The 17,309-nt window shown below is 38.2% G+C and overlaps 1 protein-coding gene across 5 annotated transcripts in view; it reads right to left on the bottom strand.

The window, feature by feature from the left end:
- Nucleotides 1-17,309, bottom strand: part of RBM33 (RNA binding motif protein 33) — a 103,496-nt gene that overhangs the window by 60,629 nt on the left and 25,558 nt on the right. For 4 of the 5 annotated variants that reach the window (XM_071428583.1, XM_071428584.1, XM_071428587.1 and 1 more), the window contains exons 7-10: nucleotides 13,219-13,390; nucleotides 8,230-8,435; nucleotides 6,089-6,398; nucleotides 480-538 (exon numbers count right to left, since the gene is read on the bottom strand). In XM_071428583.1, the coding sequence (XP_071284684.1) occupies nucleotides 480-538; nucleotides 6,089-6,398; nucleotides 8,230-8,435; nucleotides 13,219-13,390 (747 nt within the window). The remainder of the gene's footprint in view (nucleotides 1-479; nucleotides 539-6,088; nucleotides 6,399-8,229; nucleotides 8,436-13,218; nucleotides 13,391-17,309) is intronic. The other variant, XM_071428586.1, reaches the window with a different exon arrangement.

Raw genomic sequence — 17,309 nt, 5'->3', positions numbered from 1 at the left:
AGAAAGCAAGGTCATGCAATGCCAGTTCTATTTTTCAAATAAAAAACATGAGAGTGCTGAAATACATTTAGTAATGATAAAAATTGCTGCATTTTACAATAAATACATATTACTGCTTTTTAAGCTTAGGGATTATTTCAAAAAGCCTTTTATTATATCAAATAAAATAAGGATTCTATTTATACAGAAAGAGTCGAGTAATAAAATGAAGCCCATATTCCTTAAGACAAGATGCATTCATGTCTTTCCCACTGGAGAGACTGGTTCAACAATTTTACAGTTAAACAGAATTAATTCTACTCTCAAAAATCCATTGACCTTAAGCTTTTAACAAACATTTTCAACTGCAGAGTGTATTGTCAATATTTACAAATCCTTAAAATTATATTTCACTAGAACAGCTTTTATTTGCTATATTAATATTTCCTTGCAAATGTATGCTTATCCATATCAGAGAAGAAGAAACAGCTGCTACTCACAGGAAATCTCTGGGGTCCTACAGCAGGTCTTGGCTGGGCAGGAACTGGCAGCAAGGGCACTGAAACAAGAAGCACCTTTTAACACCATTTGTTTTACCTAACAGTTGTAGTTATTTCCAAAAGCATTTGCAATAAAAAGCCATGATTAAAATCTGCTACTTTTACTCTCACATGTCACAGTTACTACAATTAACTTTGAGGAACCGTTCCCTCCCCTACAACATGCAACAGGGCAATTAGGATTCTCCTAGTTAATTTACATAATTTAGTTCTGCTTTTTCCAGAATTAAATTGCTCCTTGTTGCAGGAAGGCAAACTAGAATAGTTATTCAGCCAAAGACATCCCTTAGACAAAGCTGACAGAGACACTAACAATAATTTCACGTTTCAAATAGAAGGATACATGATTAATTTGCCTTCTCAACTTCATGCCACTCAACGTTTCCTAGGCATCTCCCAGTCTCACCACCAAACTACCACAAGAAGCATGAACATGAGAGACACTAACTGGTAAAAATCACTGCTCATGAGGGTAAAATGAGGCAGGCAGCTGCAATTAACAGCACACAAAAACTACTTAGTCTGTCTGGCCTTGGCACCACAGTGGTGTGTGCAACTGTGATCACAGAACTGCTGATCTCAGATGAAAGACAGTGATTGCATAGAGATACCAAGAAGAATCAGGAAACCTTTTCTTGAAAAAATAACCTCTAAAACTAGTATTTCAGGGGGATTAACATGGATGATTTGCTCTTACAACTGCACTTTGAAATGCTAGTCACAAAAAGCTATTTCCCAAAACATTCACTTAATGTTATGGCAAAATGCACAAAGTGCTACAGCTGGATCACCCTGGGAACTGAACCTGTATTCCAATCTCAAATACAAAGTGTTATGACAGCTCTGCTGTTTTCCAGAGCACTTTTTATTTCCTCTCATAGTTGTGTAAGTGGTTAAAAATACAAACATTTCCATTTTAAACAAAAGGCCTAGAGAAGCCCAATAAAGCATTTCCAACCTCACAATGTGTTTGCTCATTTACTAAAAGCTTTTAGTAAGATTCTTCTCCAGTTTGTTTTTAGCACTTCTGAAAGTGAGAGGGAAACATTTCCCAAGCAGGGTTAAACAGTGACTTTGCACACAGCTACTGTGTCACACTTCAGAGCAGGAAAGATACCAAGAAATGTTTCTAATTTGAGAGAAGTTGGGTACATTTCCCAACATAGAGCTGGCTAAGATGCCTCAAAAATCCCTTTTCCCTTGGTAACCAAGGCACAAGAACTAATGCATTAGTGTTTTGTTTTTCAGTTCATGTCCATGTCTGGCTTCTATCCACTTTCATTAAGTACTTGTGGTTTGCTGGTTCAGAGACTGATGGGGTAAACTAATTGCAGCAGTCTTTCAGCATGGGAGGACTGTGTGCAAGCTTTGTATCACATTACACCAGAAAATGACTGCAATAGTTTCATCCTGGCTTCTAATGAACATCTGTTGGTATCAAACAGCCACGGCCACACAGAAAAAAAATGCTAAGACGCTCTTGACAGACCTAGTCCTAAAATAGTTCAGGTATTACAGGTCAAAGAGGCACTGAGAAAAATGGCATAAGGTGGGAAATGTAGAGAAATGTCAACTGAACTAGAGTCTATTTCAGTATTCTGCCTCCAGCAGTAGCACATAAATTCATATATTTATATATTTTCAACAAATTAATTTAATACTCATGAAAGATAGTAGTTCAAACTCTGTGCCCTTTCAATCCTTGGACACTTGCTTAAGCAGCAAAGAAGTCTCAAGCCCTCATTTTCTTGATGTCAAATATTCCATAGGTGTGAAAAGTATGTTTCAAAAATAATACACAGCATGTTGTAAGGCACTATTTTAAGAAGATTAAATTGCTTCTTGCTATAAATTCCAACACTATACTGGAAAAGATGAAGAAGCAATTCCCACACTGATTATCCAGGAGAATTACAATGTGATTGTTCCCAAGACACCAAACAGTTTTCAAAAGGTGAATGGCACAGTGAGCTGCCAGGAACTGCTCATTAGTTCATGTCAATTTTGGCAGCACCACAGGATCTCTGAAATAGTTACTGGTGGTATAAACATTTAAGGGGAAAAATGCAACACCTATTATCACAGGTTAAATCAGTACTTCACAGTGCATCTATGGACAGTTCTCCAGCATTAATAAATTGATCATACTCAAGTTTGGACACACATACAGCAAAAATTACTACCTACAACTCAAAAGTAATTTGCAGGATAGGACACAAAGAAAAGATAAAACTATGAGACAAGCTAAAAGATATGGGATTCAAATGCCACAGGAGGCACAGCTGAACACCAACTGCACAGTACCTGCAGCAGGTATCCACAGAGACTCATCTTTTAGGGGTTTGAAAGACCAAGTCCTTAATCATTTATGAAGCTTCAAAGACTAAAAATAGTACCAATCCATTTGAAACAAAACTGACTTGAAAGTAACTGTTTTTTTCAAATCAGGATTCAAGGCTGGGCAGGGAGATGGTGGCCACTGTAAAGAGATTTGTCTTTGAAACATCAAAGGAATAAGCCAATGATAGGATTCTTCAACAGTGTTTCTACTCCTTTTCAGGCTGAAGTAGCTGTCTACTAAGAGCTCTTATAGATGGTATTTTATTCACATGAAAATTTTGTAACAATTTACAGGAGGTTTGAGTCTATTTTAGAAAATACTGATACAGTCGAAGAATTTCAAGACTAACTCAAACCAAAAAGATGTTTTAAAAGTGTATTTCTATGATCTGCAGTTAGGAAAAGTGTCCCTGGTGCTGACAATTAGAAGTGTGTGAGCTTTATCCTGCCATAAAATTAGAGAGGGAAAAATGCCAGTCTACACTAAAACATGACAGCACACCATTAAAATTACCAGAACCTAAGTGTGCATATCATGCACTTCCAGACATGGCATTTTTAGCTTCCAGGCATCACATTTTCAACAAGAGAATCCCAATAAACTTTGCACCTATCTGACTGTATTCTCCAATGTGTAAAGCCCCTCATGTATCTGGAAATACGTTCAGCCAAGAAGGGGCAGGACATCATCAAGAACACAAAGACAATCTGATCTTTCATCCTTCCCATTACCCTGAAAGAAATGATGCTGCAAGTGGAACACATCCTTTTGTTGCCAACCACCAGTCTCTGCCTACTGGGGCTTCAAGTAGATGGATTAAAGGAAGACTTTTTAAGAGGAAGCTTGGAGCAGCACTTCCTACACTGGAATTTCTATCTACCATTTGCCTGCAGTGACTGCTTTAAAATTCACCTTAATATGCAAATACCATTGAATATGTTAGAATTATGCTCATTTGTCGCAGACAACTTTTCATGTAAAATCTTTTCTTTAGGATTTTTTTCTTCTTGAGAAGCTGAGATTCAGAGACAAAATGTAAACAATGGTTATGTGCTGCTGTGGAATGCAACAGGTGGATCTTTCATTGGCTCATCTTAGATGTTTATAATTAATGGCCAATCACAGCACAGCTGTCTCGGAGAGAGTCCGAGACAGCTGCCTTTGTTAGGATTCTTGCTGATTCTATTCTTAGCTTAGCTATCCTTCTAAGATGAAACCTTTTCTTCTATTATTTTACTATAGTTTTAATGTAATACATATCTTAAAATAATAAATCAAGCCTTCTGAAATATGGAGTCAGATCTGCATCTCTTCCCTCATCCTAAGACCCCTGTGACCACCGTCACACTCATTTATCTACAGAAAGCTCCTCATTTCCAACACATTTTCACATTTTCCTTATGTGTGTGTTTACTCTCATGTAACTTAACTGTAATGCTACAGATTAAGACTGAGATGGCCACTACTCTCAGTCACTGCAGGAGACTCAGCTTCCAATACATGCTCTCTAATCAAGAATATGAAATTTCTACAGCGACTTAAAAGATTGTATTTAATGGTATGCTGCACACCTATTAGCAGAAAAATTCTGTAGTCTTGCCAAGGACTCTTTCAGTAAAATTAATGGCACAAAGGTATTCCATATGAAGCAGCTGCCATGAATACACAGAGCAAAAAATGTCCTTGCTGAATGCAGGTTTTAGCACCATTCAACAATCTCAATTCACTCTCCAGGGCAGCTCAGTCTAGAGAACACCTGAACTTCTACAAGTCAAGAAATGAATGTGCACATAAAGTCAGCAGATATAAGATCTAAAAGAAAACCTAATAACACCCTCCCCTTTACAAATCCAATACTGAAGATCTCCTAACCTGCAGGAGGTACACAACTTTCTGGAAATGAGGATATGCATGAAGACTGAAAAACAGACTGTGAACAAGATCAAGCAAGAGACCTGCAACAGCTACAGTGCCACAGACACAGTGGTAAAGCTGAGAAGAGCCTGAAGCTGCTCAGCAATGTGAAAAAAGACTCCTCAGACAGAGGGAAGAAAATACACTGGGATAGTTCTGACATTAGGCAAAAGCACACACCCTCAGTAGCCATTCCCAAGATTGTGATCACATTGTTGCTTAGCTAGATAGAAAAGATCTAGTACTGTTTCAAAGGGACAGAGAAAAGGCATAGAATAATCTAAAGGCAATTTCTGCTTCTCATTAAACAGTAACTTACTTTGGTAGTGCTAGATAAATGCACAGAAGGTGCAAACCCACAAGTAAAGATTCTTTTGGAGTGTTTCCAGATAATCTGTCCTGATGCATAATTTTGTGGGAAGCACCACAGGGAAAAGCAAAATAAATTCTCTGACAAAGCCATATGTGAGCAGCAAAACAGACCTCCATACTCTGGCAATGTTCTACCCTGCCAAATTCCTGTTTTTCAAATATAGCACTGGCTTGGAGTTCTGCTGATGTGAAGTGGGGGAAAATACAGAAAACTTAATGGCAAATATGTATAAATATTTATGTATTTCTTTAGTCTGTCTTGTCCCAACATAATGAGAAATCAGAGCTGTGCAGGTATCTTTTTATAACCCTCTTTGGGATTAAACACTTCCTAAATAAGCAGTAGTAAGAACAGCTTTGCTGAGAGCTACCCTAAGAAGTGTAGCTCAAATGTTTGTGTTAGCTTAGAGAAAACACGTATTTGCAAATCAAAACAATTACAGATGTGCTTCTGTGAAAGGAAAATTGAGGGCATGTATCTTGTCAAGAAAGGACAGCAACTGGTATCTTTCACAGAGCAATTACATTGCAAGGAGTGCCTCAGTACCCTCTCACCAAAACTGGTAGACAGTCCTGGTAAATTTACAAATTGCAGTACCTTCCTAGTTTTGAAAAATGACATTTATTGTTTTTTTGAAAAGCACATTCTCTTTTTAGTTTCCATTTTCCTTGCTCTTCTCAGGCTTTACATTAGAATATCAAACATGGTAAAAGCTGAAAAGGCTTTGCTTGTTCAGCTGGCCACAGTCCAACAACATTATGTCTTACTTCAGGCAAAACATTTGTTTCAAGCTTCAAGAAAAAAAAAACAGCAGCCTGAAGCGCATTTCCATGAAGTGATAAACAAACAAATTGTTCCATCTCTGGCAAAGAACGAGATGAGTCACGCTTGCATGACTGGCAAGGTGTTCAGAGAGCTCACCTTGTACAGGCGTCACCACGGTCCCCTTGAAATGCGGATTGATGTGGATGTTCTTCGGCTGCTGGGGGGTCACTGGAGGGGGAGTCATCATTATTCGAGGTGTTTCTAGCTGAGGGGGCATATGTAGCCCTGGAGGAGGAGAAGAATGATGCTGATGCTGTAAAGGAAGCAGAGATTGTAACTGTTGCTGCTGCTGCTGTTGTTGTTGCTGCTGCTGTTGCTGTTGTTGTTGTTGTTGCTGCTGCTGTTGCTGCTGGAACAGACTCATAACAGGTTGCTGGTGTGTTGGAATTAACCTCTGTGAGTGAGTCTAAAGTCAGACAAAAGAACAGAGTCACTAGGCTTTAAAGTTAAAATATCCTGACATAAATGAGCACAAAACCAAGACATCTCTGGAGAACAATTAAGGCCAATTATGAACAGAAAAAATTCTTTTCCCTATAATCAACTGGATCCACCAAAAACCATCAGCACAGGAAAGCAAAGGAGCAATCAAAAACATTCATGTGAAGGAGAAGGCAACAAAGAGCAAAGAAGCACAGGGAATGCAGACACATTCACTCATTTTTAACAGTGAAGCTGTCTGGTTTCATATATAGTCAGGGCTCTGCATAGGTCAGTGTTATTAACTGCAATAAGGTTTATGTGGAGATCACTAGAAATCTGAGTCCTAGCACCAAAACAAATCCACTACCTCTTCTCTCATGTATACAAAAGCCTCTCTCAGATAACAGACCTAGCACTAGCAACATAAGTTAAAATACAAATTCAGGCATCAGTGCAGCACAAATTCAAATATTCTTTAATATCAGGGCAGTTTTTTCTTCAAGCAGTATAATATCTATACTGCTTGAAGAAAAAACTCATTTGAAGACATCATTTAAAGGTATCCTTCCAGACATAGAAGAAAGTCTCTTGCTGCTCAACTCTCAGAAACAAATGGCCAAAATCAGTGCTAATAAAAAACCATAGTGTCTCTTTTCAGAGAAATTCTTCTGCCTCTGAGTCACTGTTACTAGATCTCAGTCCTACACCAGCAACTTGCAAGAGGCAGCTCAAGAAGAGGCCCAAGGAGGCAACCTTTTAGCAACAAAGGTGTGACAGACTGTTTCTTGCTTCTTTCAGTGTACATAAAGCAAAGCAGCTACATAGTATGCACAAGAGGACACTGTGATGAACATAAAAATATTTAAATGTAAAATTAAAATAGCTTGCAAGGACTGCAGCAAAACAGAAAAAAAAATATCCAACTTTCACTGCTTAAAAAGCACGAAATTTACTACTGCAGGGCTCTCAAGCACTGAGATATCCACTGACTCCTGCCAGTGACCAGCTCCTACTTACTGCTGTTGGAAAAAATCACCTTTGTTTAACACAGATGACTTTGTCCTGCAAAGATATATAAAGACTTTATTCTACAATCTCAGCTTCCAGTATATTTTATGACAGTGAACAAAAATAAGTGCTGACCTCTTGATCACTTGCTGGAGATGGTTTTGGTTTTTTAAGGTTTTTTTGATGGAAAAAGTAAAGTCTTAATATTGTGATACAAAGCACAGCAGAGAAATAGAAGGTAGTGACAAAGCTAAATTTCATTTGAAATCCCAAAATAATAACTTATCTAGTAGTGAAGTGCTGATTACTGTCCTCGGGTTTTATTTACCTCCATAGTAGCATAGCTTATATGCAAATAGATTTTTTAAAAAAGTATTAGCAAAAATATTACCTTGACAGAACCCAGGAAGTATTTTACAGAATTGTATTTTTTAAACTACATTATTATAAATAAAGAGGGACTGAACATGTTTCCATGTTGCATGTAGACTTTTCAGAGGAATTATTCAGTTTTTCCTCCATCCTCATGCAAACCAGCAGATAAGTCTGACTATGACTCATCAGTCAAAATGCACTTTCCATTTGGAGGTCTTGAGATTGCTCAGGGTGAAGCCAGTAACAGGATTAAGCACATTCTTTACAGTCATCACATCACACAAAGCCCATACTGCCTAACAGTGCCCTGAAAGAGCAGAAGGTCTACACTGGAATATATATCCCATCTTTGCAAAGATTCACGATTTAAAATGCATTTCTCCACAACTTCCTGCAAGGATGCTCAAAGAATACTAAGGATTGAAAGGTACCATTGATGGCTGGTTTGGCAGCAGTGCAGGCCTGTGATCCTTCATTCTTCCCCTATCATTATTGTCTCTCCTTTGATCTCCCATTCCATGGCACATCACTGAGCCTCCTCTTCTCCCTCCTCTCCTGGAGCCGTATCGCCCCTGCTTAAGCTGCCTCTCCCTCTCTTCAAACTCACGTAGTGCTGCTTGGGCTTCTGCAGAAAGCTCTGTTAGGAGAGAAATAGGGAAAATTATTTCAGCTTTGTGCTGAAAAGGTGGAACACACATTAACAAATAGAACACTGCCAGAACTACAGAAGAATCCCCGCAACTAACAAAATTTGCAGGCACTTTGATCTCCTTTAGGTGGCATGTTAACATTTTGTTAAAGACACCTTTAAAAGGAAAAAGCACAGATACTTCTGTCCTTTGCACAGGCAAAAAACAGCAGATAAATGAAACAAACATGAACAAAAAGGTTTGGTTGTTTTCTTTTTCAAGATGGTATTGAAGTCTGCCTTTCTGCTCTAAGAGGAGGCTTAGACTCCCCTCAAAGTTTTGTTATCTTTAACATCTCACGTCTCTGCACATATCAGGCAAGACAATGAATCTGCAGCAAACTTTACAGTAAAAGATCTGCTGAGTCCTCCATATAAACAGATTTTATGCACCAGACTCTTCTGCACATTGGTCTATTCCAAAGAAGAACATTCTGCTTGCTGAAGTCTTTCTAGTACATAAATACTTAATTTGTTTTACTGTATGTGGTTTAAGAACCAACTGTACTTCACAAGTAGTAATGCCACTGAAGAGAGAGCACACATTAAAATCTGTGCTCAGTTCAAGTCAAACATATGGTGCTGATAACACCCACCCAACTCACACCACAGGTAAACACCAGAAAACACCTGGTACTCAGCAAAGATGACAAATTTGCTTGAAACCTTTGGATAGTGCTGACGACATTAAGCAAGAAATAATGCAGTAATAGACCCAGGTATTGAAATCACAGAACAGGTCTACAACAGACTTCAGAAAACCCACCATGAAAGTATAAGCAGAACCACTCACCAGGTTTCACTCACTGACAAGGGGTAATAAACTTTAACTCAAACATGCAGCTGAATCTTTTGACACATGTTAGTCAGATCCTTTGTTACCCTAATATTGATTTCTGCCTCTAACAATGCAAAATTAAACTACTTTTATTTGTCACGAGTGTATTTGTTTTTAGCATATTTTGAATTAATATGGTAATTACTTGTCAACACTACACATAGTGGCCATAATATCAGAATTAAAGTAATAAGTACCTGGCAGGAGACATTACTACTATGTCTCCACACCATGAGATATCCTCTCCAAAGAATATATAACTAAATCAATTAGAAAACTCTAACAATTTCTTGTGAGTCTAAAGGCCAAAGCTACTTAAATCACCACCATCTTTAACATCTTCATAAGTAATCTCTGTTAGTCTTTGAAGTTGAGGATTGACAGAAGGGCAGAAAAGGGTGAGCACTGAGCATTCCCTCTGCGGCAGTTGCTCTTACTTTGCTACAAAAACTACCTGCATGACTGAGCTGCAAAGACTGTAAATTTGCATGTCCCAGTTTTCAGAAGTATTCAGCACCTCCACAAAGCAGGAGCTTTTCAATTTTTACAAGTTCTGAACTTGCTGATGGCCTGTAAGAACACAGCAAACAGGACAGACTTCTAAAAGCCCAGGATCTGCCCAAGTTTCCTATTTCATTTTTGCACATTGGTGATGAGACAAGTTTCTCTACCTCCTTTTCTCTCCACTCTGACACCACAATTGAATGGCATAACAAATACTCTTATGAAATGCAACCTTTGCCCTCAAGGCATAGCAGAGCCCAAGACAATGAGGCTTTATGAGGAAAATCTTACAGAATGCTTAGAATGAGGGAAGGAACCACAGTCACTCAAGTCTTAGTATGAAATGTGCATTTCTGACAAAAATTAAGAGAAATGTACTCTTGCCCAAAGCAATTAAAAACATTAGATGCAAGTAAAACAACTGCCATAGCCACCTTTGGCTGCCAGGGATCAAAAATGCTGGTTAGATGGGAAAAACCATCTAGCTTTTACTTCAGGTCTTCTTCCTCTCCACACCTGAAGCAAGCAGTGTTTCTTCAGAAACCCACAAACATGGAAGGGCAAATGTGGGCTTTGACTTGACCTGCCTGAAAGACAGACCCCTACTCTCCTTACATTCAAGAGGGAAAATAGTGCCACTATGCTGCAAGAGAGTCTCTCTATCCCTTATCCAGAAATGATGCAAGTCCTGCAGGGCATCCTGAGCATTCTGCTGCTTGGACAGTTGTTTTGTTCTCCCAGAAATAGGACAGGCAGGACAATTTCTCTGACATCTTCCACACTACAACCCTGAACTCAGCAAGGCTGGAGTCTGGAAAATAAAGTTCAGTCATTGCAACAAGTACCTACCAATGATGGTCAAGCAAGATAAGAAGCAAGTTCCTATTAAATAGCTTAGAAATCACATGTGAGAAAGCAATTTTTAATGAACCTGGGAACAGAGCTAGGCTTCCTAAAAAGCAAGACTGTGGCCAAGTCTCTCAGCCTCCTGAGCACACACTGGAGGACACTGAATAGACACAAGAATGAGCTGCTCCAAACACAATTACTTCAGAGCACTGTGCTGATTAAGCTTGGGGAAGGGATGACAGCATCCATGCAAAGTCAAGTCTGTCAATCTTGGATGTACAGAATCACTCCCTTTAAAATACATAAGTTGTTTTCCTCCTCACTTTACATAAAATTTCTCAAATTTTTAAGGCCTTAAAGGCACAGCTCACACTCTCAATTTTTCAGCCAGAGTAGGGGCCAACTTTGGAAAAAATCCCAAACAAAACCACACACAAATTCACATTTATACTACACCTATGACCACAGAAGTACAATATAACAACTGGATTTTAAAAATAAGATGATTACATCAAGTATATTTCCTCCACAACATGCCACTGCTTAGACACCTAAGTGCAGGTTCAGAACCCTCTTGCAGAAGTTAAGACAGATGCCATGAGCACCTCAAGTGCTGCATGTAGTTACATATCACCCACCACACATCAAAATATCATCAGCTCTACTATGAGGCGGGCTGCATATTGAATTTGAGAGCACTGTGTCCCACACACAGAGATCAAGCAGAGCAGAAGGCATGGGAGATGGTTTTGCAAGGAGGGAAGCAACAGAAACAGTCCCTGTTTCCCTGAAAGCAACCTCAGACTGCTCAAGAAAAGAGGGGATGAGCAGAGGAAGAAGAGATTCTCCTTCTCTCCCTGGGCTCTTCCAAAGCACAGCCAGGTGTTCATTCACATGAATACAGCTCCTCCCTGGCTAAGAACACATGCACAACTACAAACACATTCATTTACATATATATGCAATTTGTTGTCATTTCTTTTCTCCTCATCATCCAGATCTGCAAACTGATTATACTCTGTGCTTTCTGGACACAGAGCAACTGGACAAATTTAGAACATTCACCTTAACTTCTCAGCCCTGCCTGAAATCTCAGACATGAGGCATCACAGTGAACATAAGCCAACTAAGCAGGGCATAACAAGAAGTACTGCCACAGCCAAATGACCTTTGTTAGCACTCTGCAATTGGTTCTGCAGAAGTCTAAGGGTTTGAGTTGTGTATTTTTCATTAGATAGAAAAGGAATACTTTAGTTTGGTAATACCAAAGACATTTTTCCTCTTCACTTTCCTTAAGATCTAACTGCCAGAGAATAATGACAATTTCCACTCTAAGAAGGCTTCACCAACAGGCACTAAAAGAAGATAATGTACTTCTTATCAAAGGTGACAAACTTGGTATTGCTAGAAATCAATTGCAGAGCTGTCCTACAATACCCATCTTCTGAACTTTGAAAATCCATTCTTTACATTATCTTGGATGAATAAATGTTTAGGAAAGATCTTAGCTACATTACTGAGAACACTGTATTTTTACATCTTTTTTACCAGCACAAACTTGGTCTCATCTTGACTGTACGTTCTCACACACACAGTTAATGCAGTGAATCAGCAATTATTTTTCTAGTGTCTCTAAGTGTCAAGATTAATTTCACTATTGCTGGTAATAAAATGGTTTCAAATGACATCTTTAATCAGTAAGTAAGAATGCACTCCTCCAATAGAGACAAGCTGTCACAAAAGGTCACCAAAATGTGACAGGATGGAAATTACGTTTGTAACTTCAACTGAAATGTTAATTCCTCCTTAAGTGTTTTCTGAACTATGTTCATATTTTAGAGTAAGGAGATGTAGGTCTGCAATGAAATTTCATTTTTAAACTATAGCAGCTGTAAAAATTTGCTTTATAATCTTAAAAGGAAGCAGATATTTATATATGCAAACAGAATTTTTTGTGGTTTAACCTTCTACCACATGGTCAGTTATCTGGTCTCTATCAACAAATAATTAAGAAAAAGTAGTATGAAGAGAAACCATTTCACAACAGCAATATTGTGCTTTCGCCAAACATTGGTTTAAAAACCTCTTTATAGGATCATCCACATGTGCCCTCATCTTCTCCTTATATCTCAGAGCTGCATCCCAGATGACTTAGAATTACATTTAAAAGTCTAATTCAAATCACTGCTCCTTTAACAGTCAAGTTCCACTATAAGGTTTTCTCCGTATTGGCTGGTCTTGTTTTTATATTAAACTAAAGAATAAATGCACAGATATATGAGAACAAATGCAATTATCCTTTACCTTACAATATGTGCAGAAATTTAGTTATTCCAGTGCACTCTTGCTTTTAAAATATTCTCTTTTTTTTTAATCCACCAACACCTTTTGTATAAACAAGATACAGTCTCTATGTGGTTTGTAGAAATATGGTCTCATGGTTGCAAACCCATTTGGAATGCCCCTCAGCTAAAACACCCTTTGCCTTTTATTACCATTCATTACTGCCCTGCAAAACAATCCATTGCCACAAAGCCTCACCCAAAGTTTCTGGAATGTTTCTCCTTTCTCTTGTCACATCTGAGAGCCTGATGATGGTTCCTTCTTTCCGTTCGGTTTTGAAACGTAATCGTCCAGACTCTTCATCATCATCCTCCTCCTCATCAGACTCTTCTTTTGTTTCTTCTTGAAGTTCCAGAGACCCAATAGCTGCCTAAATCACAAAAACCAGAGGACATTTAGCCTCAAAAAACCAAGTCTCTTGTAAACAGTATCAAAAGCAAGCTTTCTTTAAAAGGCCCTTTCTACAAATTTTGCTGCCATCATACATTGTGCTCATATATAATTCAGGGAACATTTAAGAGTTGGTAATTTTTTTTTTAAATAAAAGTATATGTACTACATAATAAATAATAAAGTAAAATGTATTTAGAAAATAAATTTGCTCTAATATTTAAGGGATTATTGAAAGTCCAGTTAGAACCTCCATCTGATTAGTAGGTACTTCTGCACACAGATTTTTATCACTGAATTGACTATGATGCAAACTTTGGTTACTACCAGATTCAAATAACAGGAACAGTAAAATCCTATTTTTTTTCATCTTTTAACAACTGTCAGTACCATACTGTTAAATAAACCTAACCAACCAAAAACAAAGATAACTTTGTATCTCAATCCCATTCTTCTGGGTATGTATGCCTTTACTTTGCTCTTCAAACACTTCCCAGTTTCAATTCAGTAATTGATGGGGAGAATAAGAATAGGATTGGATAAATCTGAAAATACTATATTTGTATTCTGGATGCTATTGGAATGCTTCTAGAATTTATTTTCCAGTTCTCTCTAAAACAGAAAACATTTATTTAAATAAAACAATGATCCAAATGAAAATGGGTCCCTCTCCTTCAAATGAACAGAAGTGACAAAAAAATTCATTTTTGCATGTAGGCCTGATGAAAATGTCCAGAGTGTTACACAAGTTATACTGGATTTCTACAGCATTAGAAGTGTTCTAATATCATGTGATTCTCCATAAAAATTTTTGATTGCTGCATATTTGATTATTTCTTGTACAAGCCTACTTGTTCATTTCTTAGAGCCTGTTAAATTAAAATGCATATGCATTTTAATTCTATGCAAAGCCACTAAATACATCATAAATTTAATGCTGCTTGAGGACAGTTAAAAAATGAGCCAAATCTAACATGCAAAAACGGTTTAATCTTCTAATTAACCAGATCAGTGCAGAAATTTATATGAGAAAGGCACAGCAAGTGTGACAGCCAGGTGGACAGATATTAAATCACAGATCAAGAAAGAATTAATAGCATAATTGTGCAAGAGATTGCAAATTTCCCTATCCAGCAGCCTAACTTCATCCATAACCAAAATAAAAATGTGTGAAGCAAGATCAGAGACAGGGTGACCTGGCAAAACAGTTTCTGCTTTAAAAAAAGACAGCAAACCTGACAAACTCAAGCTCAAAGCTACTCCAGCTTGGGTCGGGTGAATAAATGATCTGTGTCCTTAGTTACAAGCCTTTAATGGGCTACTGATCCCAAGTTGTGTGTTATACATTCCAGACAAACTTTTAAACATTCCATTTCCTGACCTCACAAAACTGCTTTAAGATATATAGCTAAGAGAACAGTCCAGTTTTACAAAAGGTTTTAAGGCTTGCACGTTACAGATATATTTATTTTGGTGTAACAGCTTTATCATATTTAAAAAAAGCAGGTAAAAACAACAGGCAAAACAGGAGAAAAAAAACACCTTCAACTAGACTGAAAGAAATCCAAACCTCAAAAGCAAACCCAAACTGAGCACAACTCATCTAATTAACATATCTACATATAATCAAAACACCTTTGAGAGCAAGCATTTGATACTTGTGGAACAGAGGAGGGATGTTAGCAAGGAAAGAGATGCTAACATGGTTTAATGAAAACAAACAACACCAAGAGAAAGACAGGGTTGGCATTTTACTTGAAAAGAGGGACTCCCAAAAGAGCAAGGAGAAGCAATATCTCTATTAAATCAGTGTTTTCATAAATATCACAAACTCCATAATTTTACTGTCTTACTTCTTTTTAGAAACTTTTCCTTCAGGATCAGGATTTGGAAGTCAGAACTGGAGCAGCTGTTTTGCAAGACATACTTACTCTACACTGAGCCTCCTGTTTTGCTCTAAAGCACAAACCCCAGACACATCCATGGCCCTTAAAAGCTACACTGGAATTCTGGGTTTTATTAATCTAAGACTGGTCTCAGTCCTGTAATCTCATCTGTGAGTGCTAAACTTAATCATGCAAAGCTCTATGTGTAGCTCAAACTTTAGAATCAGAACTAGAAAGGGTAATGAAGTCTACATTGTCCTTAAAACTTCTGCTATGTTTTAATGAAATGTTATTAAAAACCCTGAAACTCTGTTGCATTTTGACAATTACTCATTCTGGGAAAAAAAAACTACTCTAAAAAGAAAATATCCCAATTTCTGACAGACTATCAGACAACTACTTACCTACAGAACAATAAAAAAAAATTCCAAACTTTTCTAGACTGGCATTATTCTATTCTTACCCATTTATACCAATTCTGAAGCCTTGTTCTGACTCACTTTATTCATCAGCATAATGTTCATGCCACCCATTAACCAGCAACAGCCATACAAGCATTAAATATCAAAGACTAAAAATATCAAAGGAGCCAATGAAAAAGCAGGCACCAAGGCAAGGCAGTGCTGGAGAATGGTAACTGACCCATGTCCAAATCTGATTACACCCATTACACCTTTTATTGAGGGATTTATGCAATGGAGACCCAAACATGTGTGACAGCCACCCATATGTTCTCTCCACACAGCTCCAGGGAAGGCTGGCTGAGCAGGGTAGGAGCACACACCCTTCCCTCGCAGTTTGTTCTGCAGTTGGAAAATGCAAGATTCCTACATGATCTTTTCCATCTTCCAGCTGAACAGAAGAAGCTGTTTTGCCAAGATACAGCATGAATGGATTCTGTGTTTCTAAAAGACACAACTGCAGACACAGAATTAAACCATACTATTACTTACAGGATTGGCTTTAATACCTGCTAATCATGAATATCTCTGCATAGATATTAGCAGTCCTTGAATGGCCACTTGAGGTCACTGGACTGGACTCACCAGCCCAGGCTACCCAAAGGGAGCTTTACATTTCCCACTATGACACCTTGCACAAAGCTACCAAAGAGCTTTGCTGACCCTTACACAGAACCAGAATGACCTTTCTTCTGCCACGAGGTCAGGGGCTCCTGCCATCCTCATTCAATAACTGTGCCCTAAATCCCACTAAAAGCCACTGAGCAGGACTCCTCACACTGGGTTATGATCTGCTGGGTAAGGGCTGAGTGCTCCTGCCCTGAGCAGCTTACAGGCAGCTGCAGGAATGTAACAGACACAGTCCAAGGGATGCTGCACAAACACTGACACAGTATGATCCTCCCCAAGATGGGATGCCCCCCACCCAGACATGGGATACCCCCAAAGTGTTCAGGAGAACTTGGTGCCAGACATTCAGAAGATGTGCAAAAACTACTAAATTAAAGATGAAACAAAGAACTTATACTAACAAGCCATAAAAAAGGAAGTGGAGGCATCTGCTACAAGTTAACACTGAAGAAGATGCAGTTGTTCAATCCCAGGGGATCAGGAAATAGTAGGGCAGACAGGAGGAGATTATCCCTATTCCAAGGGCACCTCGATTCTACAGATGAAAAATGGAACTGAAAAACAAATCTAAGTGCCTTATAATATGTTTAAAAATTGGCTGGTTTGATTTGCACTCTTTTCACCACTTCCCTCCAGGCTGGCAGGTCGTGTTTTCAAACCTGAACAACAGAACTGAAGTGCAGAAGTTTTGGCTAAGCACAGATGCAACATATCAGACATAATATGTTATTTTGTCTACAAAAAAAAGACATATGGGTCTTTTTTTTCCCAAGCCTTTATTCTATCAAAAGAAAAGCAGTATGCAGCATTTCTTCATGAAATGCTTTCTTGACTAAAGTACTCTTCACTTCTTATCAGCATAACCCAAGACACAGTTTAAATTATGGAATGATAAAAATCCTCTACCACTGACTTCACAGAT

The sequence above is a fragment of the Agelaius tricolor genome, unplaced genomic scaffold (genome assembly GCF_023055355.1).
Source record: "Agelaius tricolor isolate 1412-34295 unplaced genomic scaffold, bAgeTri1.0.p SCAF_6, whole genome shotgun sequence".
Taxonomy (NCBI): domain Eukaryota; kingdom Metazoa; phylum Chordata; class Aves; order Passeriformes; family Icteridae; genus Agelaius; species Agelaius tricolor.
Note: the sequence above shows the minus strand (reverse complement) of the source record. Positions and strands in the feature narration are given on the sequence as shown.